The following is a 22,773-nucleotide window of genomic DNA, read 5'->3' as shown; positions in this document are numbered from 1 at the left end:
CCCCGAATTCTGTTTGAAGGCGCTTCTTCTTTATTTGTGGCTCAGTCATTCCTCCACAGCAGGCACAATCAATTCCCCTGGCCCTCATCCGATCTTACTTTTAAAATCTCAGCCAGAGAGGCTAACCGTTTCTGCGTTCCTCCCCGTCCCACACACCCAGATTCCCCACCCCCTTCTAAGACCAGGAGTGGAAATTGCAGCCTCTGTACGGGCTCTGGAATCCGAGCCGGCAGCTCCGTGGCCTTGGGAGATTTGGGGAGTTGGAGATGGGCCCAGGAACCTTTCAGCGCCTGGGTGAGTCAGAGAAAAGCGACGGAGGAGGTGAACGTCTGGAAAGAAGATTTGAAGAGGCAGCAGGAAAACATGGAGGAGGAGATGTAGCGACGATCCTTCTTCTGGACCTCACCTCTGGGGACTCCTTCCTGTTTTATTTTAAAGCCTGGAACCCAAATTTTTGCTCTGCGCATAGGTCCAAGTAGCAGAGTAACAAAAGCAGCTGCCATGCAGGCGTTGGGAGGCTACGCCTTAAAGGAAGAGGGATTTGCCATTAGGAGGTGACGGGAATGGCCAGCTTGTGAACGTTGGGAAATTCAGGACAGACAAAAGCATTTCTTTACACAACACGTCATGAAACTTTGCAGTTTGCTCCCTTAGGAAGTGATGGCCACCAACTTGATTGACTTAAAAAAGAGAATTGTACACAGTCTTGCAGAATCAGGCTGTTGATGGCTTCCAACACTGTGGCTGTGTTCTGCTACCACCGTTAGAGGCAATATGCCTCTGAGTATCAGTTGCCAGGAATCACAAATGGGGAGAGAGCTGCTGTTGCGCTCGGGTCCTGCTTGTGGGTATCCCACCAGCATCTGGTTTGGCTGCTGTGGGAACAGGATGCTGAACTAGATGAGCCACTGGCCTGATCCAGTTGGATTCTTCTGCTATTCTTGAGTATTTGGCTGGGTACCATTGCTGATGCCAGCCCTGTCCCTACCATGTCAAGTAGCCCCAGGTACCTGTATCTAGTCACTCTTTCTGATTTCCCATAATATCCCCTGCTTAGTATTGGTGCCTTGCAAGACATCTTCAGGAGAAGAAAAAGCTAAGGAGTCAGCCTGCACAAATCCACATAGTGGAGTCCCTAAGACGGTTGGAGGGTGCCTGGTATGCCTCCTTCCGGCAACTCCTGCAGCCAAGCTAGTGCCAAACATATTGCTCCGCTTTCCTTTGTATCACATTGGCAAGGATGAGAGGGGGGGATGTCTTGTCATTTGGGTAGCTCAGGACCTCCATAACACACTGCTCAGGTTTGCACCCCAGAGAAGTTACTTTGGTGCTACAAATGCAGCAAAAACAATGTGGGAGGCAGCAGTTATAACCTTATCGGGAGACATACCATACGCCTTCATCTGCCCCAGCTGCAACAAAACATGTCTCTCCCGTATCGGTCTTTGCAGTCGCAGCAGGTGCTGCAACCTTCCAACAGTTTGACTTCACTTCTCCATTGGTGCATTTTGGGAAATTTAAAGGCTGGTCCAACCCATCTGCCGGGAAAGTGGCCTCCATAACCAAGTAAGCTCAGCAAAGTCATTAACAGACAAAAGAGTTGCCTTCTCAAACTGTTGTGGGGAGCACAGCCTGTTCTCCGCACAGTGGTCCATAGACAACCGTTTGCCGCACAACCGCATCCCCTTATAGATACTATGGGTGTCATAACGTTCATATAATTTTGAAGTGTGTGTCCTCCGGAATTCCTGAGGCATTGCATACCAAGCCCAAAGCAAGATCTAACAAGGCGATATTGTTGCACTCTCCTCTCCTAGCAGGCCGCAGTCAGCTTGGCCAGTGGCCAAGGGTGTCTGGTTCCCCCAACCCAAAAGTATAGAATGTTCCCTCTCTCATTTACAACTTGAAAGCTTTTCTTTCCCTAGCAAGGGAAGCTGAGGTCCAGCTTTTCACTGCTTCTTGATGAAACCGCATTACAGATGATATTGCATAAGGGTCGCATCCAGCCAACAGGCTGCATTTTGGCCAGCTGAGCTCATGGGGGCAGAGACAAGACTTTGCAACAGGAAGCTGCCTTATACAGAGTCAAGCCATTGCGCCATGTAGCTTAGTGTAGCTGACAGGCTGTAGGTCTCCCAGGATTTGGGGCAGGAATCGTTCTCCACCATCTGGGGATGCCTGGGACCTTCTGCTTCGGGAAGTGGACACCCTACTGCTGAGCTATGTGCCACCAAGTGAAACTGAAGCGCTGCCTAGGACAGATAACTCAGTCCCAGGGCCCAGCTAGAAAGATCTGGAAAGTTGCATTTGGCCGCTGGCCTGAGGTTCCTCACCCCTCCTCTTAATTCTTTCTCCCAAGCCACTGCTAAATACCAGGGGTGGCACCAAAAGAGTCACACCAAAAGAGTACCCACCAAAAGAGTCACACCAAGACACCGGGTTTATAAATAGCATTAAATAACCTGGCGGAGTTTTTATTATTTCAAAACGGAAAAAAATAACCCCAGATCCCCAACAATAGTTATTAAGATCAAACACACTGTTCTATACAAAACGAATATAAAACCCAACCTCATGACCCCTGGGGACTTGCCCCGGGGCCAGTTAAGGCTTTTGCTGCTATCCTCCTTGATTTATAATTTAATTAAATTATTAACTATCAGAGTCCCTGTGGTGGAGGGAAAGGGCTATCACTGACAAAACTGGGGAGTTGTTTGGGGGGGGGGATTGCCTCTGGTTCTACAGAGGTTTTAAATATAATTCACCCCCTCCAGGGGGAAACTTAGTGTGTATCAGCCTCGGTATGGACGTAGCTCATGTTGCTCAACTACAACTCCCATCAGCCCCAGCAAGCATGGCCAATGGCCAGAGATGATGGGAGTTGCAGTTCAACAGCATCTGGAGGGCCCAATGTTCCCTACCCCTGTTGTAAGGGCCGGTGCTTCTGGCACAGCAATGTGCAGAATGAGTTTCTTGTTCCCTTTTGCTGCCTCTTGGCCCATGTGCTTCTACTCAGGTGTCTGGGGAGGGGAGAGACAATGAGAAGACCCTGGCTTGGCATCCTTTCGCTCTCAGAGCTGGTGGAGCCCCGTTGTTTCCCACCTTCGCCCTACTTCACTGCTGCAACCACTAACCTCTGCTCTCATTTTAGAAGAATTGAACGTCAGCGTCTAGGGATGATAGCCAACTGACTTTTACTCAGAGTAGCCCCACTGAAATTTGCAGACCTAAGCTAGTCCGAACCATTGATTCCATTGGGTTTCCTCTATGGATGCAGCCTTCTCTCTTCCTGCCACCTCAATGAAATCACCTGCTTTCCCTCACTTTTTTTTTTTTAGGTTGGGAAAAATAATTCCCTTTTAACGGCCTCCTCATGCTAAGCCACTGCTTATTCCCTTGCCACTCACTCGGCAGTGCCTCCTAGCCCATAATGTTAGGGCCGTCAGCTCCCCTCGCAACCTGTGATAATTGGGAACCAGCCCAGACACAACATTATTTTCTGGGCTGAGGGGAGGAAATCCTTCGAGTGGCCTCTTCTGCAGGCCACAACAGCGAGAGGCACAAAGGCCTGGTCCCTTCGCCCCTCCCTCAGCACGATAGAAGAAGGGAGGTCTAACTGAGGTCGGCCTACTATGAGGAAAAAGCCCCACAGCCTGACCACTTTGGGACGGCTTTCCCCCCAAACCAAGGCCTGTAATTTCTCTGGTGCCTTGTCATTGCCGCAGGAAAAAGGAGAAAGGCACGTGCTGCCAAAAAAATAAGAGAGGCTCGCCTGTCCTGGCAGAAGAGTCTGTCCAAAGCCAGAGACAGCTGTGGGGTGGGCCAAAAAAAAAAGCCCATTTGAGAGCAGAGAGTGGGGGAAGGAGGAGGCGCTAAGAGGCTGAGGTAGACACCGCTGATTTGAGCACATTTTCTGGCTCTCCCAGAAAAAACGTGTGGTGTAAACTTGCCAAGTTTTGGTGAGGCTGAGGAACATTGCTGCCTCCTTTGTTCTGCTTTTAAAAAACCCAAAAAACCCAGCAGCAACAACAAATATATATATATATATATATATATATATATATATATATATATATATAAACCCTCCCCACAAGTAATACTCTTTATGCATCCAGAGTAGCGAATAAATAAAAAGGATAATAAATACAGTACACGAGCAGACAGGAATAAAAAAACGGAGGGAACAAGCACAATGGAGAATAGGCCTGTTGACGGCCTAGGCTAAGCCAGATGTTGTTTTTGCAGAATTGATGCCTGTTCTCTTCAGTCAGCTCCGTTGCTTCTGCCTGTCGCTCATTCCACCCCATCCCCGAATAAACCACAAAAAAACAGCAAGGGGCTTTTTTTCACCTCCTCCTCCCCACCCTGGATTCCATTTTGAAGCCTGGCTGACCATCGCCCTATAACTTATCAGATCCCTCGCAGGGAGGAGGAAACGGCTTGGCTTGACAACCCCACACTTGAGGTCAAGCCTTTTCAGGCATACAAGGCCTTAATAAGCCTCTGGGTGCTTTCCCCTGTTCCCCCACAACTTGGTTTGTGTCCTGAGTCTTCAAATGTCCAGGCAGAGCCAAGAAAGAGGGTCAGAAGGTCCTGGAAGGTCCCTGAGCCATTAAGCAAACCTAGACCAGCTTTTGCTGCTTAGGGTCTCTTGTTTGTGAGGTCAGCGGGTAAGGTTTGGTGCCGTTTGGTCATCTTCGGGAAAGCGACATTAAGAAGATGTGCCTTTGGAGCCCCCTCCCCACGCAGACGCCTGCCTCCGTTGTGGGTTGCAGGGGCCAGAGCAAGTCAGGAGGCCTGGCCAGGAACCACCTCTCCCCGAGAGGTGCGCATGTCTATTTGCGGCCTCGCCGGTTCCTTAGGACCTCCAAGATGCGAGCCTTCTGCTTCAGCCACTGGCTCGACAACCTCTTTGGAGCCTTGGGGACGAAGAAGGTGTACTTGAGGCGCGGGGTCTTCTGGTCGGTCACCACCAAGGCTTGCAAGGTGAGCGGTTCTTTCAGGGGCCCGCGCCCCACGATCGTCTCCATGGCCTTGGTGGCCCCGCCGTAGCGCATGTTCACTCCGCCTGGCAGGTGGACGTCCTGCTCAGAAGGTGCCAGGATGTAGTTGCCGTTGAGGGCGTAAGTGCCGTCCTGCCGGCGGAGAGCCAGGTAGATCCCGTCGCTGGAGGACGATGGGCCGCTGCTCTGGCGGATCAGGATGTTGGTGGCTCCAGCCGGGATGGTGACCACATCGTTGTAACCGTACCTGATTGGGCAGAAGGACAAGAAAGATCAGGGGTCAGCTGGGATGGAGAGCGGAAAAAGGCCTGCCTCTGAGGGGCAGGGTGGCCAGGTCTCCACAAGACTCAGGGCTCATTCACACTCCTGTTTTCCTTGCCACTTTCCTCCCCGGGAAAACTTGCATTTTAGTGCTGAATCAGAACAAAGGGAAATCCGGTTTTTATGCAGATTGCTGTTCTGAATTCGTGCAGAAGAACAGGTTTTCCAGAGGAAAGCGGTGGAAAACTGCTCTGAGCCGTGCTTTCTAGGCGTGGGACAAGCAAAAGTATGGCCAAGCGCCCAAATTTTCTGAGTAGTTCTCAGGGAACTTTGGGAATTGTTGATCTGCAAGGGGAATAAGGGGCTCCTGGTGACTCTCAGCATACTTGACAGACTACATCTCCCAGGGTTCTTTGGGGGATGCCATGACTGCTTAAGGTGCTGTGCTATGGCTTTAAATGAATGGTGTGAATGTGGCCCTAGGAAGTTGGTCTTAGGGCTGGATGGGATTTAAGGCCAGATGGGATTGGAAAGAGAGGTCCCCCCTTTCCACATTATTTATTTGTTTCAACACTTTGTATACTGCTTAATCCCAGTCATACAGGAACTGTGTACCCATGGACATGATTCGTTGCAGACAGCAGTCCATGGTCTTTTAGGAATCAGGGGCTGTTAAAAATTGCCCAGTTGTTCTGTTGGAATTAATTTATGTGCATTTGTAATTCTGTACTGAATTGCATGCAGGGGAAGCCACTTTATAGCTTTCCCTTCAAAATGCATGGAAGTTCTTACACCTTTCTGTTAGGAATGGGAACAGGATGGTTTTATAATTGGAGCAAACCATGTAAGTATGAATATATATGTATTTGTATCCAGTGCTTTTTTTTCTTTTAAAAAATGTTTATGGGTGCTCTCATTTTGACTCAAGAAAATAGCCATTTTATAGTTCAAATCGGGGGGAAATAAATACAGTAAATGGACAATAGTACAAAGATTCACAAAATGTTAGCCCTGCACCCCCCCAGAAAAAAGCACTGTTTGTATCCATCTAAGTTATACTCAGAGCCCAGAGTCAACTCCATTCATTTCAATGGATCTGCTCCAAGTAGGATTACTCTTGGATACAACCTGAAATTCATAAATGCAAGAACTATTCATCATTTATATCTGGGCTCTTGAATTAGGGTTTCAATGGATACTTTTGGCGTAGGCCTATATTTAACTGTTGAAGTAATGGCATCAGCTAGGTCTCAACTATCTGTAAAGAAATGCTTGGGGTTGGGAAGGAGGGAGACACATTGTGCATTCCCAATGTCTTAGCGCCACACAAAGCAGCGCCTGCAAAAAAAAAAGGTCACTCACTGAGGGTTGGTGAAAGAACCATAGATCTTGGTGCATCCAGAGTTGTCCCCTCCGCACGCCATGCATTTGTCAAACTTCTTCTTCGAGCCGATGACACGATCGCAACCAGCGTGGACGCAGCGCCCCTGGACACAGACTGAGGTGGAGTCAGGGGAGCAGGGTGTTCCATCAGCCACCTAGAACCAAGCAAGAGTCAGTTTGCTGCCCCAAGGGCTTATGGGAAAATCACTTCCTCTTCGGTCCTCTACTTCCTTCCCCACGACACCTTCCAGATTCCCCATCTGCCGCCTACACACTCTCAGATAGCCGTCCATTTTGTTTCCGAAAACTGTTCTCTTAAGTGTAAAATAACCTCAGGGTGTCCTGAGGGACGGGAGGCCTGCGTTGCCATGGTAACACTTACCTTCGGTTCCAGGACATAGTAGTAGCCCAGGGCATGGGATTGGCAGGTCAACTTGCACTGGTCACGCTCAGCCACACCACTGTAGCGGGGCACCCAGTCCATGGGGGCAGGGTAGTCCTTAAACATGTCTGTGCGGTGATTGTAGACAGCACACTGCTGTTCCCGGTAGGTCAGAGCTGGAGGGGAATTAACACACAGGGGTTAAGACCTTCAACTAGGGCTGGGTGACAAGGATAAAACGCCCCCAGGTGCATTATGCGTGTGAAATGGGCATCAACATTCATGTTAAGCCTCTTGACGATTGCTTCCGTCTCACGTTTTCGCTTCCATATTAAACAATTAAGCAAGACCCCTGTGTGCCACTTGGAATAATGAACCCAGTTAGCACACAGGAACACAGGAAGCGGCCTTATGTGGAGTCAGACAATTGGTCCCTCTTGCTCACTATTGCCTGCACTCTCTGGCAGTTGGCTAGCTCTGATTTCAGCCAGTAAGAAACACAAGCGAGGAAGCACCAGGGCAGGCTGTGGCCATCAGGTCTACCTGAGAAACGCTGTTTGAAAGCGGCGGAAACGATCTTACCGTTCCCATCAGGGCAATACTGGACGTTGCAGGAGCGGTACTGGGTGCGTTTCCCCTCGCAGTACTTGCCACCATTACGGGGGACAGGTTTGTTGCACTCGCGGGTGGAGTACTGCACTCCCCCTCCGCAGCTGCGGGAGCAGTCGCCCCACGGGCCCCAACGTCCCCAGCCACCGTGGGTGGGAATCTGCAAAAAAGGAGAAAAGGGAAGAGAGAGTGAAAAAGTGCTTTGTGTGAGGCAATTGATACGTCATACGGTGTTTACAAATGTACAAAGCACTTCACAAGCACTATGGTAGGAACAGGTGAATCTGTCAGTATCTGTTTCTCTTTTTTCTAAACTTAAGTTCAGTTTATGTGCCTCTTGTGTTCTTGGGTTTCCAAGGCTTGTATCCAGTGTAAGGTAAAGGTAAAGGTACCCCTGCCCGTACGGGCCAGTATTGCCAGACTCTAGGGTTGTGCGCTCATCTCACTCTATAGGCCGGGAGCCAGCGCTGTCCGCAGACACTTCCGGGTCACGTGGCCAGCGTGACAAGCTGCATCTGGCGAGCCAGCGCAGCACACGGAAACGCCGTTTACCTTCCCGCTGGTAAGCGGTCCCTATTTATCTACTTGCACCCGAGGGTGCTTTGGAACTGCTAGGTTGGCAGGCGCTGGGACCAAACGACGGGAGCGCACCCCGCTGCGGGGATTCGAACTGCCGACCTTTCGATCGGCAAGTCCTAGGTGCTGAGGCTTTAACCCACAGCGCCACCCGCATCTAGTGTAGTGCCAAGCAATTAAATCTACTAGCGTAAGAATTGGTGCTTGTGCAGCAGATCTTCTCCCCTCCTTCCCCTGTGCACCCCTTAAATCTGTCCTGAGCAGATTTGGGAGGGCATGGTGTCCATTCAGGGGAGGAGAAGAGGGAAAGCACCATTACACACGCACAATTCCCTGTGCTAACAGAACGAGTGCATTCAATACTGTACAGTGCGTCCTTCCCTGCTCAAAAAGTGAGCGCTGTGTCCTTTACGTCTACCCTGGGAATGCAGAGATACCGCTGGTGCGTCTACTCACATTGTACGCCTTCAAGTCGACTTTGCTGATGCACTGGCCGCTCATGCAACTCTTGCCTTCGCCGCAAGGTGTCCCATCAGCCCAGGGGAAGTATTTTGTCTGGCACATGTATTGCCCGTTGATCTGCCCCGTGCACCACAGTGCGGAACAAGGGGGACGCATGCTGGGGCAATGGCGCGAGTCGGGCCCAAAGCTCAGCTGGCACTGCTGGTCCACGTCATAATCACTACCGGGGAAGGCAGCTGGGAGGTGCAGAGGTTCACGTGGTTTGTCTAAGAGGCAGCGACCTGCGAGGAAAGGGATGAGGAAGGGGGAACCAGAAGATTGGTTAATTCTAGGCCTAGGAATGGGCAGATCTGTCAATTTTGAGTATACAGTTCTGCAAAACAATGTTCCCTAATAAAAATGCACTTTGGTGTGCCCTATTCACCAGTACTGCATATGCATTTTATGTTTCTTTGCACATCACTTGGCCGGACAACAGCATTACAACGTTTAGAGATGTGTGAATTTCAAAAAATGGCTGCTTTCCGTCTTTGCATTGTTTTGGTTCTCCTTTCAATGCAAACTGAATTGAATTGCTCCCCCTTCTCCCTAGGTGCTTAAGTTGTCACATGAGGCCAGGATGGTGAGGAAGGAAGCTCGACCACCGGGGCTGAAAAGATCCAACTGAACAGTCAAGGAATGTGCAGATCGGAATGTGAAGTCTTACCGTGGTCGTTGTCTAGGAAGTCAGTGATGAAGCGGGCACTGCACGGGGACCACATCTCTTCAGGGTCCACGGGGGACATGATGGAGGCCATCATGTGGCGTGAGTTTGAGTGGCGGTTCAGTTCTCTGCAGTGCTTGTCATCGTCATGGAGCATGTTGAAGACATGGCCTATGCAAGGGGGAAAGGAAAGAGAGAGAGAGAGGGAGAGAAAGAAAAAGAAAGAAAGAAAGAAAGAAAGAAAAGAAAAGAAAGAAAAAAAATTCAGCTCCAGCTCCCCATAAACTTGTGAAGCTGCAGGATATTTTGCATTAATTACTCGGCCATTCAAGAACAGAATCTGCATCCGAGAGTTGAGGCAGAGCATGGCCCTGATGGTTAATAGTCATTGATACATTATCCTTCATGAAACTCATATTGCTGACTAGACAAGCCTAGGCTTGCGCTCCAAACCTCTGTCTTTCTTGGGAATAGACTACCTGGCTTTTCGACAAGGGTGGATCCATAGGAATGCCCCCAAAAATGGCTGGTTGAGTGCAAGGTGCCAGTCCCCACTTACCAAGCTCATGCGCTGCAGTGAAAGCAGACTGGAGCCCGTCATCCTCCACGATGGAGCAGCTGCGTTCTGGGTCACACACAGTGCCCACGTCCGCCATACCGAGAGTGCCACAGCTAGAGCGCCCGCAGAGATCCTGCCAGGGAAAGACAAATGCATATTATCAAGGCCACCAATGCACAGTGTGGCAGAAACAGCCACTGAAGGAGCCTCCAAGGTGACACTGGCCACATGTGAGATGGCACCCTCTGCAGGACTCAGCAGGCAATGTCTACAGTATCTTTCTGGAGGAGAAGGCACCCACTGGCTGCCAAATCAGCTCTCCCTGCAAGTCTTGCATTCAGACCAAGCTAGAACTGATAGACCAAGCTAGAACTGATAGAATCACAGAGCTGTAGGGCTGGAAGGTTCTAGTTAGCTATGATTCCCTGCAACACAGGAATCATAGCCAACCTCCAGTGAACAATAGTTTGTAGGTAAAGTAAAGGGACCCCTGACTAGAGGACAACTCTGGGGTTGCGGCACTCATCTCGCTTTACTGGCCAAGGGAGCTGCCGTTTGTCCACAGACAGCTTCCAGGTCATGTGGCCAGCATAACTAAGCTGCTTCTGGTGAACCAGAGCAGCGCATGGAAACGCCATTTACCTTCCCGCCGGAGTGGTACCTATTTATCTACTTGCACTTTGACATGCTTTTGAACTGCTAGGTTGGCAGGAGCAGGGACTGAGCAACGGGAGCTCATCCCGTTGCAGGGATTCGAACTGCTGACCTTCTGATCGGCAAGCCCTAGGCTCTGTGGTTTAGACCACAGCGCCACCTGGATGTAGTAGCTTCTTAAAATGTCCCCCCCCCTTCTTCTAATTTTCTTTTTGTTGGCATCTATCTATCTATCCCTATCTATCTATCTATCTATCTATCTATCATCTATCTATCTATCTACCATCTATCTATCTATCTATATCTATCATCTATCATCTACCTATCTATCATCTATCTATCTATCATCTATCTATATCTATCATCTGTTCTTGGGGGGGTTTTGTGAGCTTCATGGCTGAATAGGGAATTTGAACCCAGAACTTCCTGGTCCTAGTCTTATCTACCCTCTGGCTCTCAACTAGCTACTTATTGCAAATACCCCTTAAGCCTCTGGGGGCTCTCTTTCACCCAAAGGAAACCAAACCTGTATTTTGCTGCAATCCCTGGAACATTTCGCAGATTAGGAAAGTAAGAAGCCTATCGCTAAATGCCAGTGTGACCAATTTGCAGAATTTATGCAGAATTTGGCCACTTTCCTTGGTGCAGAATTTTGGTTGTGCGAGTTCTCTGCGCAGCATATAGGGGGATACATGGCAGCAGTTCACTTACCTCTCTAGTGAAGAGAATGGCTGTGTCGAAATGCTCAGGATCCTCGTCACTCTCCTTGTTGAGGCCTTTCTGCCACGTGCAGAAATTCCGCAGCGTCTCGGCAGCGTTGGAAGACACCCGCAACCCGTCCTCGGATTGTCCAATCACAACCAGCCTGGTCACGACCAAGTTGACTGGATTCTTCAGGCTGGGGTGTCGGAAGAACTTTGCGGCCGCTGCCATGATGGTGAGGAGGTAACGCTTGAGGCCTGCGCCGTGGAAATGCGCCATCTCTTCATCAGCCACCACCAGAGTCTCCACATAGCGTGGGATGGAAGCAAACCGCTGCAGGGAACAGAAGGGATGAAGAGAGGTGAGTTGGAAGGAGGGCGAGTGAACCTCATTCTCACACACCATGGGGGAGCAAGCGTTGCCCTAAGTGCCTAGGCAGGGACAGAACACTGGGTGGGGATACATGAAATGACAGATCCATCAATTTAATTAATGTTATCTGCTATATATTTTGAGAAGCTGTTTGTTGTCTATGCATTTGGACACCTCTTACGATACCCCAAGTTTTTGCATGGCAGTTCCTGAAATTGAGGAGCAGGTATTTGTCTTATCTTTGAAAACATTTGGATGCCATTTTGAATCAAGATGGCAGACCGTTCCGTTCAAAACTGCACGTATTTTAACCGATTTTTTCGTGGCAGTTCCTGAGGTTGAGGAGCAGGTTTTTGTCTGCCTTTGGATACAGTTGGACACCATTTTGAATCAAGATGGCAGAATGAACCTTTCAAAACTACGCTGATTTTAAGCACTGATTTCAAGACTGCGCTGGTTTTTCTGTTTCTTAGAATTCCTGAGCAGCGTCAGGTACAAGTCTGCTAGCCAGTTACATTTGAAGAAGGATTGTAGTTCAGTGGCAGAGCACCTGCTTTGAATGCAGGAACTTCCACGCTGTTTCATGTTAGAAGTACACTACAGAAAACCTAATTTTCAGCCTGGGGGCTGCATTTCCTCCAGAGTGATCTTCCAGGGGCCACATACCAGGGCTGGGTGCAGGCAGATGTAGAAGTGGGTGAAGCAATGGACCTGACTCTGATCTTTGTATGGTAGGTTCCATTCCAGCCATGCAAAATGCAGGAACATAGGGAGCTGTCTTGTACTGAGCCAGACCATTTGTCCATCTATCTCGGTATTGTCTACACTGATTGGCAGTTGCTCTCCAGGGTCCTGTATCTGGAGATGCTGGGGTTTGAACCAGTGACCTTCTGCAAGCAAAGCACTCGTTCTACCTCTAAGCTATTGCACTTCCCCAAGGGCTTCTACACACAGAAAGAGATTTCTCCATCTTCCTTCCAGCCAAGAAGTATTATCACATTTCAAGGACACATTCAGCCAGCCAAAAGCACTTGAGGATATGGTTTGTGAGATGGGCTGCGGCCTGTGGAGAGACCCAAGGGCCACATTTGCCCCCTGGTATTAGATTCCCCAACCCTGCCACAGAAAGTGATGGGAAAGACTCTTCTCTGCCTGAGATTCTTGAGAGCTGCTGCCAGTCGGTGTGGACAATACTGGGCTATACTAGGCTGCTTCCTAGATTCCTGTTGATAATAGGCAGGGCAGGGAACACTTTAAAAAAACAACCTTTTAAAATCAAATAGATTTTATTGAAACGATTGCATGCAAAGGATGTGTGGCAAGTAAAATATCTGACACCAAAAAGGATTTAGGGCTTGGGGAATTTGAAACTAAGCAGTTTTGGTGGGGAAACAGTTCTTTAGCTGGAGATGGTCAGAGAGCTTAGGCGACAAGGCCCAACAGTTTTGACGGATGGATTAATCAACCCCGGGCTTCTGTTGATTAATCTGTCAGGCCCCATTTGAGCAAATAAACAACATATGTGCCTGAATGCCTTGATGTCTCCAGCCAGGCAGAGTAGCGGAGAGCTTGTGGGGTAGCTTTCTTGACTGGCTGCTGGAGAAAATTCCTGAGGGAGGGAAGGAGGGAGACTTTGAGGGCCGTCTCTGCTGTTGGCTCAGAGCCTCAAGCCTTGACTCCTTCGGTGCAGCAGGAGACCAGGCACCAGTGCCTGCCTTCCGCTAAGTAGGAGGCGAGGTCTCTTGGGGCCTGTGCGGTGCTGAGACATCTCCGCCACCGTGTGAGGTCAGAGCTTGCCACGGCTTTGCTGCATTACATGCGTCAGGCAGACCCAGAGGTGAAGGGTTGGGGTGACAAAATACAAACGGGGTTGATGTCAGATTTGATGGGGACAGACTTTCACTGGTGCTCAAAAGCTTGTGCTAGTTGCTCTTGCTCTGTCAGGGTCAGGTTCAAGGTTCTGGTATTCATTGCCAAGGCTTAATTGGCAACAACTTGAGCCAAGGATACCTCATTCCTTATATCCCTGCCCAGTCATAGAGGTATTTGGGGTAGTCACTTTCAGAGGCCCCCCCCCTTCTCTCAGAGGCACAGTGTTATACACCACCCCAATCTCCAAGAGTGGTGTGAGATTCAGGCGCTTACCCAGGGTTATTGCTTCCTCTGGGAAGATTGAGGCACAGTGGAGTCTAGTGCTTTTAAGAAATATATTACTTGTAATATAAATGGCTCTTATCCATTAGGAGCTGTGTGTTCAGTATTGAGGACCCAGTTTTATGGAACTCCCTTCCAGCTGAGGCCAGACTTTTATTCTAGCAGGCATTTCAAAGGAATTCTGTTTTTATACCTTTAACTCGTTTTTATTGTGCCGAGGTTCTGGAACAAATGCTTAGAGACTATTGTAATTAAGTGGTCTGTAAATGATTGAAATAAGTAATAAAACACTACCTCTGCTTCATGGAGGGGGTTGTTGAAAACTCAGGACTTGCTTGTGGGCTTCCCAGAGAGGCATCTGGTTGGCCACTGTGAGAACAGGATGGCAAATAGATGGGCCTCTGGCCTGATCCAGCAGAGCTTTTCTTATGCTCTCTGCCACATTCTTTTTGAGATCTGAAAGCTCTCTCTCGCTGTCTCCTAAACTTTAAACTTGTGCTTGCTTACTCAGCGGTACGGAGGAAGAGTAATTCTGCACATGCTTAGAGGAGCTCTCCTCTTGCTTCAAGGGCTGGTGTGTATCATCCACTGTTCAAATCACGGGGCGCTCGGAGGTGGGATGGCTCTCACTGAAATCCACAACCTTCCACCCTGACAATCCCAATGGGTCACCAGCCACGGCTATATATTACCTCCAGGACTAGAGGCGGGACCAAAGCAGGAGAAGGCCAGTGGGGTCGGCTTCCTCCTTTTTAGTCTCATTGTTGGCTTTGCAGAACTCAACAGGGAAGAGGATGGGTTCAAAACTAGAGTCACTTGGCTCTGCCTGCCGCTGGCTGCGGCGCCACCTGCTGTTAGCCTCCTTCTCTTCTGCCCTGCTGGTCCCAATGGGCACCAGCCCCTGCCAGGAGCCTCTCCCTTTCTCTTTGAAAGCGAACTTTCTTACAAGCATCCTGAACACTCAACAGTTGCTAGGCAGATTTCCATCCCGACAGTAGAGATGTGTTCAGGTTGGCTGGTGGCACTGAATGAGCTTAAGCTGGTGTGCAAAGGTAGAGCCTCAATCAGACTTAAGGGGCCAACTGTGCATCTCGAAAGAAAGAGGAAAACCACCCCCACCCCAAAAAAGAAAGAAGATGATGATGTACATTTGTACACAAAAATGCACACGATAAATTTTTTGCATAGCTGCCAGCACGGGTTCTTGGTGACCATTGGGAATAGCGGGGCAGAAGGCAAGGAGGCCAACAGTAGGTGGCGCCATAGCCAATCCCAGGGAGAGCCACCATGTCCAGCTAGGGCTGGGAGAAACCTTGGAGAGCCACTGGTAGCTGCTAAGCTAAATGGATCAGTCCTCTGACTTGTCATGTGGCAACTTCCTGCGTTATTATGACAGGAGCCTTCACTGTCCTCCTTTGCGTTCAGCCTCCCTTCCTCTAACCACTGGCCTGCTTTCTCAAGACATCTTGGCAGCTGTTCCAAGATGGCACCCAGACCAGGGAGGCCATGGCTTGCATCTGCATGGAGCTGCTTTCTCTCCCCAGCCTCCCTGATGGCTTTCTACAGCTTTGCCAAGACTTTTCTTGTCTCTTTCCCAACCCCAACTGATGACACCTCACAGCCAGGGCAAAGAGCAGTCAGAGGAGGGGAGGGTTGTGGTGGGTGGTGGGTGCAAGTGTAGAATCGCTGTCTGGGGGCTGGGCGTTCCCTGCTTCACTCTGTTCCATTATTATCTCTCAGACTTGGCCCCAAGGAAGAATCTGAAGGATGCAGACACTGCAACCAGATCCCCCACCACCCGCCTGCCACTGAGTGGGAGTGACAGAGATATCATAATTAACATGCCTTTAGAAAATGTGACCCAAACAAAATGAAAACATGAAAAATAAGACTTCTTTGTTAACAATAGGGCTGGGCAGAAACAGCGTGCTAGGTGCTGTATGGATAGGGATGGGCCAATCTGTCAGTTTCAACATCTCTCAATGTCTCATTTTTCCAACTTTACATGCATTTGGCTTTCTGCATTTTCACATCAGTTTGCATATTTTTTCTGGTGGTGGCTGGGGAGGGAAGTCCTCACGAAAATTCATCAACACTTTAGTGTAAATCTCCCCTAATGTTCATATCTCTGTATGCAGTTTTGCCTAGTATCTATGGTTCTTACTAATGACACTTTGCTGTGTTTGTGATCCTGCCAGGAATCAATATCTTTGATGGATTCACCAGGCCAGTGTTGTTGACAATGACAGCCTTCCCTAACCCCCTGTAGATGCTTTTGGACTACAGCTCCCATCATGCCTGAGCAATAGCCATGCTGGCTGAGGCTGATGGGAGTTTAGTGTCCAGTGACATTTCGAAGGCATGAGGTCGGGGAAGGTTGAACCACAATAAGGAAACAGGAACAATTCATAACTTGTCTGGCAAGACCAGGCGCCATTGGCTCAAGAGTCCCTGTACACAGCCAGTGTCAGGGATCAACCCCACTGGGCATTTACTGTGGCCCCACATCCCAAAAGGGGCCCTACTTTTGATACCCCATCTGTTGCCATCTGTTCACTTGCTTTTTCCAAGCTTGTCAGGAGAAGCAGCAACAGCAGTAAACACCTCTCTTGGGTCCAACTAAAGGGGCATTCAGACATGGAGTTTATTGCGGTAGTTTGCCTGGCTATAATGCTGGTGCTTCTGTTCTGGTTCCCAAAGTTCCTTTTCCACCGCATTGCCTGTTGCATTATGGAACAGTGGCTTTCATATTGGCATCTCATCATGCCGTACTAAATTTCATTCACACAAGTGGGCGTGGTGTGACCTGACCTATCACTGGACACATCGCCAGCCTTTAGGCGCATGCGTGCCTCTGTTCCCCCATGATTCGCCAATGGAAATGACAGAAACAAACTGTATGCCGGAATACCGTCTCAAATACATGTGAATGGCGGTGGCATGATGCATGAAAACTGCGGAAAGTACAAAAACTGCAGAAAGTGCAAAAGCCCCACAATTTCCTGGGCTAACTGGGTTGCAAATGGATTTCCCACCCGGAAGCAATTAACACGGAAGTGAGCACCAAACCTCCGTTAGATACCTGATACTGCTACGGGCTCCCAGGAAAATGGGGACATAGTGGGCAGTTGAGAACATTCCCACCAGGAACTTCCAAAGAACCTTTTGGGTGGGGAGAAGGGCCTTACCAAAATGGATGTAGAGGGACCCAGGTTCAGTCGCAGGTCAGGCTATTCATATCCCATGCCTGAAACCCCGGAAAGCTACCACCAGCCATTGTGGACAACACTGAACTAGATGGACAAGTGGTCTGAGCCTGTATCATGCAGCTTCCTTTAAGAGCAAGGCAGAAATGCTAAAACAAGGACTCAAAAGCTGGCCCTGAGCGCAACGTGGAACTAAATGGCGTGTGCAAAGTATTCCCGGTAAGTGTTTTTGGCAGCCGCATCCCCCCATCCCAGCATGCTCCCGCTCTTACCTTTGCTCTCCTGGGAGATGCTTCGCCCTTGGGCAATGGTTTGCCTGCAGGGGCTGTCATGCTCTCTGGCGCCTGGGACCCGACGCCGCACATTGGCCCATCCGCTTTCTCTGGCATCTTCTTCCTCACCACGTGGGCGCCGGCTCCTCCTGCCGTGTTTGGGGCTCCCCCTTCCAGGGGCTGCACGTGGTACTCGGTGCCACGGTACTGAAGCACCCCCAGCAGCGATGTCCCATCGTAGTTGACCGCCGCAATCGATTCTGGGTCAGAGTTCACTGTGCCGGTGAAGTAGGTCCCTTGCTCAGCTAAGCCGTCCACTGCTTGTCCCGACCTGCCCAAATACTGGACCGTCAAGCCCTCTGCGACGAAGCTGGGGTCTTTCTCTAAATTTAGGACCAGTTCTTCACCGAACACGCGAAGGCGGTAGGAGAGCCGCACATCCGAGCTGCCGCTGCTACCCAGGCCGTTGTCTAGCATGTCGCCCTCATCCCAACCCGCAGGATGGAATGTGGCATTGAGTCTCTCGGGGAAAATGATTTCTTCTTGATACTGGCCGAAACGGGCCCGTTCGTCCACAGCGAGGACCAGGTGGCAGCAGGTGATAAACCAAAGAAGAAACATTTGGAACTTTTTTTTCTTTTTTTTGCTAAAAGCAACCTTGCTGGGAGAAAGGGCAAAACTTGGTGATCTTTGAGGGAGAAGATTCTTTTAAGGAAAAAGAGGAGCCCCTAAGATTAGCAAAAATAAAAACAAACACAAATCAACAACTCGGCTGATGCACACAAAGGATGTGAGCAGTCAATGGAGGCAATTGAGGTCGCTCCTTCTGTCCTATCTGTGGCTCACAGCACCTAAGCAAGGAGCATCATCCACTCTCCTTTGGGTTTTGAAATCCACCTCCAGTCACCACCTCACACAGCCCAGCATGAAGTCCCTCACTGCCTGTTTAAATTTCTTAAAAATGGACCATCAAGAAGTCCCTTTTCCAGAATTGTGGGGATTCTCTCTCTCTCTCTCTCTTTCCCCACCTCAATGCCAAGTCTTTTTGAGCTGTCTTCTTTTCAGCGCACACACTCTTCTTTAAAACAAAAAACCCGGCAGCGATCTGGAAGCCTTTGCAACAGGATGGAGCTGAGGTTTTCCTTTCCTTTTGTTCCAAATTTTTAAAGAAATACAAATATATAAATATACCTCTCTCTTCAAAAAGGGGGCTTCCTTCCTTCTGAATAAAGGAGCTTGAATGAAAAGCCGGTGGAAGAGGGGGGAAAAGGAAAAGAAACCACAAGAAATCGATGTCAATTCCAGTTGGCGTTTTCTCTTTTCTTCGCGTCTGTCTAAGAATCCTTGGGAACTTTTTGAGTCTGAAAGAGTGCAAGAGAGAGAAAATGTGTGTATGTGATATATATATATTTATATGTGTGTATTAATCTCTCCTCCTTTATTAAATTGCGCTATAGTTGCTCGTTCAAGCATCCAGCTCCTTTTAACAGCTGTTTTTGGCTTCTGCTGATTGGCTGAAGCAAGGTAATTTTTTTTTATAGCCTTCCTTGGCCCCCCCCCTCCAATTTTGCTGAAGTACAAAAGACGCAAGCAGGCAGTCGTTTGATGAGATCATAAATTACAACAGTTTGTATGTGGGTTTTTTTTTTCTTTTTTCTTCCGTCCAAAGTAAGGGGGGGAGTGGGTTGCAGAGGGAAACGATGGTTCATCCATTGGCTAGAAGCCAATTTAAGGGTGGGAATTGCAGTTGTGACTCAACAGATTGCCAATTTCTGACACAGCTTTTTTCTTCATCTTTAAACACAGCGTCCGGACCTTTTCTTTTGTAGATTCCCTTTTGCTATCTCTGGCTGTGTACAGGATATTATTATTATTATTATTATTATTATTATTATTATTATTACTACTACTACAGATGTTGCTACAGTTAGTGAAAGCATTCTGGCTGTTTCAGAGTTGAAATCACCCAAAACCCACAACTACTTTTAAGTGGAGGGTGGGAGCCTTCCCTGTTCTGATTGCTACTAGTCCACATGGTTTGAACCTTGAATGCTTTTTAAAGTGTGGGAAATGGTATCATAGAAACTTCAGATCCCTTTTAAGGTACTTTCTTCAGGGCCCCCATCCCCAACTATTGGACATGACTGGCTGGGGCTGATGGGAACTGGAGTTCAACAGCATCTGGAGGGCCACACATTCCTCAACACCTGTCCTAATCCTAGAAACACTTACCTGGAAGTAACTTCCATTGAGCTGTATGGGACTCATTTCCAAGTCAGTTCTCAAGTGAATGGGACAGGCCTTGCCTGGCAAAATAAATATACAAGGAAGCAGGTGGAGGTTACAGGACATACCAAGAGTTAAGAAATGTATAGATAAAATCTGGGAAGAGTTTTGATGTAAAAACTGGTGTTTTTTATAAGGACAACAGCAACAGCAAAATGTATTGAGGAAAAACTGGTCCATCCATTGAGTAAAGTAATATTTTAACATTCCCAATCAAAAGCTGTTTTTAGATTATATTGAATAACATTGGATGTCTATAACAATAATATACTAAGTATCAGCTACATATATGCACATGAAAGAGGCCAAGTTTAGGACAATGGAAGACAGAGATGCATTACGTGTATATTTATGTATACTTATGTGTACATATACTTATGTGTACATATGGGACACGGGTGGCGCTGTGGGTAAAACCTCAGCGCCTAGGACTTGCCGATCGCATGGTCGGTGGTTCGAATCCCCGCAGCGGGGTGCGCTCCCGTCGTTCGGTCCCAGCGCCTGCCAACCTAGCAGTTCGAAAGCACCCCCGGGTGCAAGTAGATAAATAGGGACCGCTTACCAGCAGGAAGGTAAACGGCGTTCCGTGTGCTGCGCTGGCTCGCCAGATGCAGCTTGTCACGCTGGCCACGTGACCCGGAAGTGTCTTCGGACAGCGCTGGCCCCCGGCCTATAGAGAGATGAGCGCGCAACCCTAGAGTCTGGCAAGACTGGCCCGTACGGGCAGGGGTACCTTTACCTTTACCTATATGTGTACATATAAAATAGACAATACATATTACATGCGTGTCTATTTATATATGTGCATACACACTTATAATAACAAAGTATAATGTATATATAAAAATTATATAAAAAGCAATGTATATAAAATTATAAACACAGTTATTTTCTAGGCATTAGAAAGAACCGAAACAGGGAATAAACTGCTGTTTGTGATCTTGGTGGAGTAGAAAGCAATTAGGTTTGCATCCACATTTGTTTGTGCAGCAAGTATTCTCCCTTCTTCCTGTCTATCTGTTCTACATTTGGGAATACTGATGAATAAATATCAAAACGAGGGGGAAATATTTTACGAATACATTGGCAGGCAAGGACACTAGTAGCGCATCAACAAGATCAATGTAAACAGCCATTGATCTGGATTAACTCTTACCACAGCCTTCCACAAATCATTATAGGAAGTGTACTTCACATCAAGACTTGAGAAGTCGCTCCTTGCCCTTTGATAGGAAATCAGTTTCCATTCCACAGGTTTTATTCCACTGGGAGTAAAAAGAGGGGCAGCTAGTCTATTGGGGCAAATAGGGCCCTGCCCTACCAACCTCAGTCTGCCCTCAGCCAGCCATCTTCATTTAGTTTGATGTTTTATTATGCTTTCATATTTGTTGGAAGATGCCCAGGGTGGCTGGCAGAGTATTATCATCATCATCATCATCATCATCATCATTATTATTATTACCATCATCATCACCAATCAAGGGGTGCCTTTGCTTGTGATTGGCTCTCTAGCTGAGCCTGTGATTCCCTGGTTCTGGCTCCACCTATAGTTGATTTCCACCCTACTAGTCCCAATGGCCACTGGCCACCATACATCAGTAATAATCATAAAATTGTAGAGCTGGTCCAACCCCCTGAAATGCTGGCATCTTTTGCCCAACCTGGGGCTTGAACCCATAGCCCTGAGATTAAGAGTCTCATACTCTATCTCTTCCAGCTGAGCTATCTACACTGAATAAGTAACACTTTGCCGGCATTCATGATATCCCAAATAATTTGAGGCAGCACTTCCCTCTGCCCAACGGTAGAGCCAGGCCTGGCCAAGACCCGCTGTGCCCATCTGAGTAATCCCCATAGCAAAATGACAGGCCTCTGAGTTGGCCTCTGGGACAGTCAGCTTTGCATTTGTTCATGACTTCCCAGATGATTTTGCTATTTGTGATGATGGTGGTGATGGTGTCTTTGTACAAGATAAGTCTCTCACTCTTGAGGGAGTCAGACAAGGGCTGCCATCTTACGGCAGCCTCCCTACCCTTCCCAGACTAAGAGAGTTCTTCTGAGAACATGTTGTCCAGCTTTCCCACAGTCCCTTGGGCCTCCTTTGGGAAAGCCAGGAGAGAGGCCAAGCAGAGCAAGACGTAGCAGGGGTTAAGGCCTTGGAACTCTCCGCGCTTTTGAAAGAAGGGGGGAATCGGGCTTAGTTCCAGAGAGAGAAATCTTTCTCGTGGCTTGGCAGCCGAGCACTACAATTATACTTTCCTTAGCCTGTGGCGGTGATCTCGATCTCTTTCTCTTTCTGTCTTTCTCTCTATCTCTTCTTCCTTCCTTCCTTCCATAGAAGAAGGAGCTCTTTCTTCTATTGATTATGAATTTTAATGTGGTTTTTAAAAATTATATATAGACATCAGCCACATTTGCACCATACATTTAAAGCACTATGATACCACTTTAAACAGTCATGGCTTCCCTCAAAGAATTCTGGGAGCTGAAGTTTGTGATGGGCGCTGAGAGTTAGGAGACTCTCTTCCCCTCTCAGAGCTACAGTTCCCAGAGTTCCCTTAGAAGACAGATGAATTGTTAAACCACTCTGAGAATTATAGTGCATATCAAAAGAAATTGGCACTAAAATGCTGCTGGACATGTGACTTTTTTTAAAAAAAAGCAAACTAATTTTGAACTTCAGGCTGGAAAGATGAGAAATGGAAAGAAAGCAAAACTGACAGATTTGTCAATCTCTACAGAGCACTCCTAAACCATGTTACTAGCCATGGCTTCTCCCAACTAATCCTGGGAACTGTAGTTTGTTTAGGGTGCTAGGAATTGTAGCTCTGTGAGGGGTTTCTCCTAACAATGCTCAGCAGCACTCCTAACAAACTACAATGGGGGAAAAGCCTTGGCTGTTAAAGTGGCGTTAATGGGTGGTGCTTGAAATGCATGGTGTGGGTGTGATCTTTTCAAAAAAGAACAACTGACTTCTTGCGGTTTGGAAAGTAATAGGGGATGACTAAATGGACAACCTATATACACCCGGCAAGTAGATCGGACAAACGCTCATTGTCATATAACCAGCCCTGCAAACAAATCAGAACTAACACAGCTCAGTATAGATCAGACACAGTCTAATGCTGGTGTTCTGCAAACTTGGGCCCCCAGAAGTAATTTGACTATAACTCCCATCACCCCTGATCC

At 48.3% G+C, this 22,773-nt stretch overlaps 1 protein-coding gene across 4 annotated transcripts; it reads right to left on the bottom strand.

Annotated features, from left to right (window-relative positions):
• Nucleotides 1-2,440: 2,440 nt before the first annotated feature.
• On the bottom strand, nucleotides 2,441-20,318 carry ADAMTS4 (ADAM metallopeptidase with thrombospondin type 1 motif 4). Of its 4 annotated transcripts, XM_083418492.1 has the most exons (11): nucleotides 20,147-20,318; nucleotides 19,531-19,604; nucleotides 17,299-17,955; nucleotides 11,304-11,627; nucleotides 9,939-10,071; nucleotides 9,383-9,550; nucleotides 8,671-8,957; nucleotides 7,612-7,798; nucleotides 7,030-7,205; nucleotides 6,627-6,802; nucleotides 2,441-5,250 (listed from the first exon to the last, which is right to left on the bottom strand). In XM_083418492.1, the coding sequence occupies exons 2-11, from the start codon at nucleotides 19,564-19,566 to the stop codon at nucleotides 4,836-4,838; spliced, it is 2,559 nt and encodes an 852-aa protein (XP_083274618.1). In that variant the 5' UTR covers nucleotides 19,567-19,604; nucleotides 20,147-20,318; the 3' UTR covers nucleotides 2,441-4,835. The 4 variants fall into 4 exon arrangements, with proteins under 4 accessions (XP_083274618.1, XP_083274617.1, XP_083274619.1 ...); XM_083418491.1 differs by lacking the exon at nucleotides 20,147-20,318 and having other exon boundaries at nucleotides 19,531-19,895; XM_083418493.1 differs by lacking the exons at nucleotides 19,531-19,604; nucleotides 20,147-20,318 and adding an exon at nucleotides 18,490-19,148 and having other exon boundaries at nucleotides 17,299-18,026.
• Between the last annotated feature and the right edge of the window lie 2,455 nt (nucleotides 20,319-22,773).

Source organism: Podarcis tiliguerta (assembly GCF_965153285.1).
Source record: "Podarcis tiliguerta genome assembly, chromosome: 16".
In the NCBI taxonomy this organism is placed as follows: Eukaryota; Metazoa; Chordata; class Lepidosauria; order Squamata; family Lacertidae; genus Podarcis; species Podarcis tiliguerta.
This window is presented reverse-complemented; position numbering and strand designations above follow the sequence as displayed.

Excerpts from the sequence above, each read along its gene's own strand:
- ADAMTS4 (XM_083418491.1), bottom strand. The coding sequence starts at position 19,791 with ATGTTAAAATATTACTTTACTCAATGGATGGACCAGTTTTTCCTCAAT. Across the intron at positions 11,628-17,298 it reads CATCTCCCAGGAGAGCAAAG|CGGTTTGCTTCCATCCCACG; the intron begins GTAAGAGCGGGA and ends TGTTCCCTGCAG. Across the intron at positions 6,803-7,029 it reads ACTATGTCCTGGAACCGAAG|GTGGCTGATGGAACACCCTG; the intron begins GTAAGTGTTACC and ends GCTTGGTTCTAG.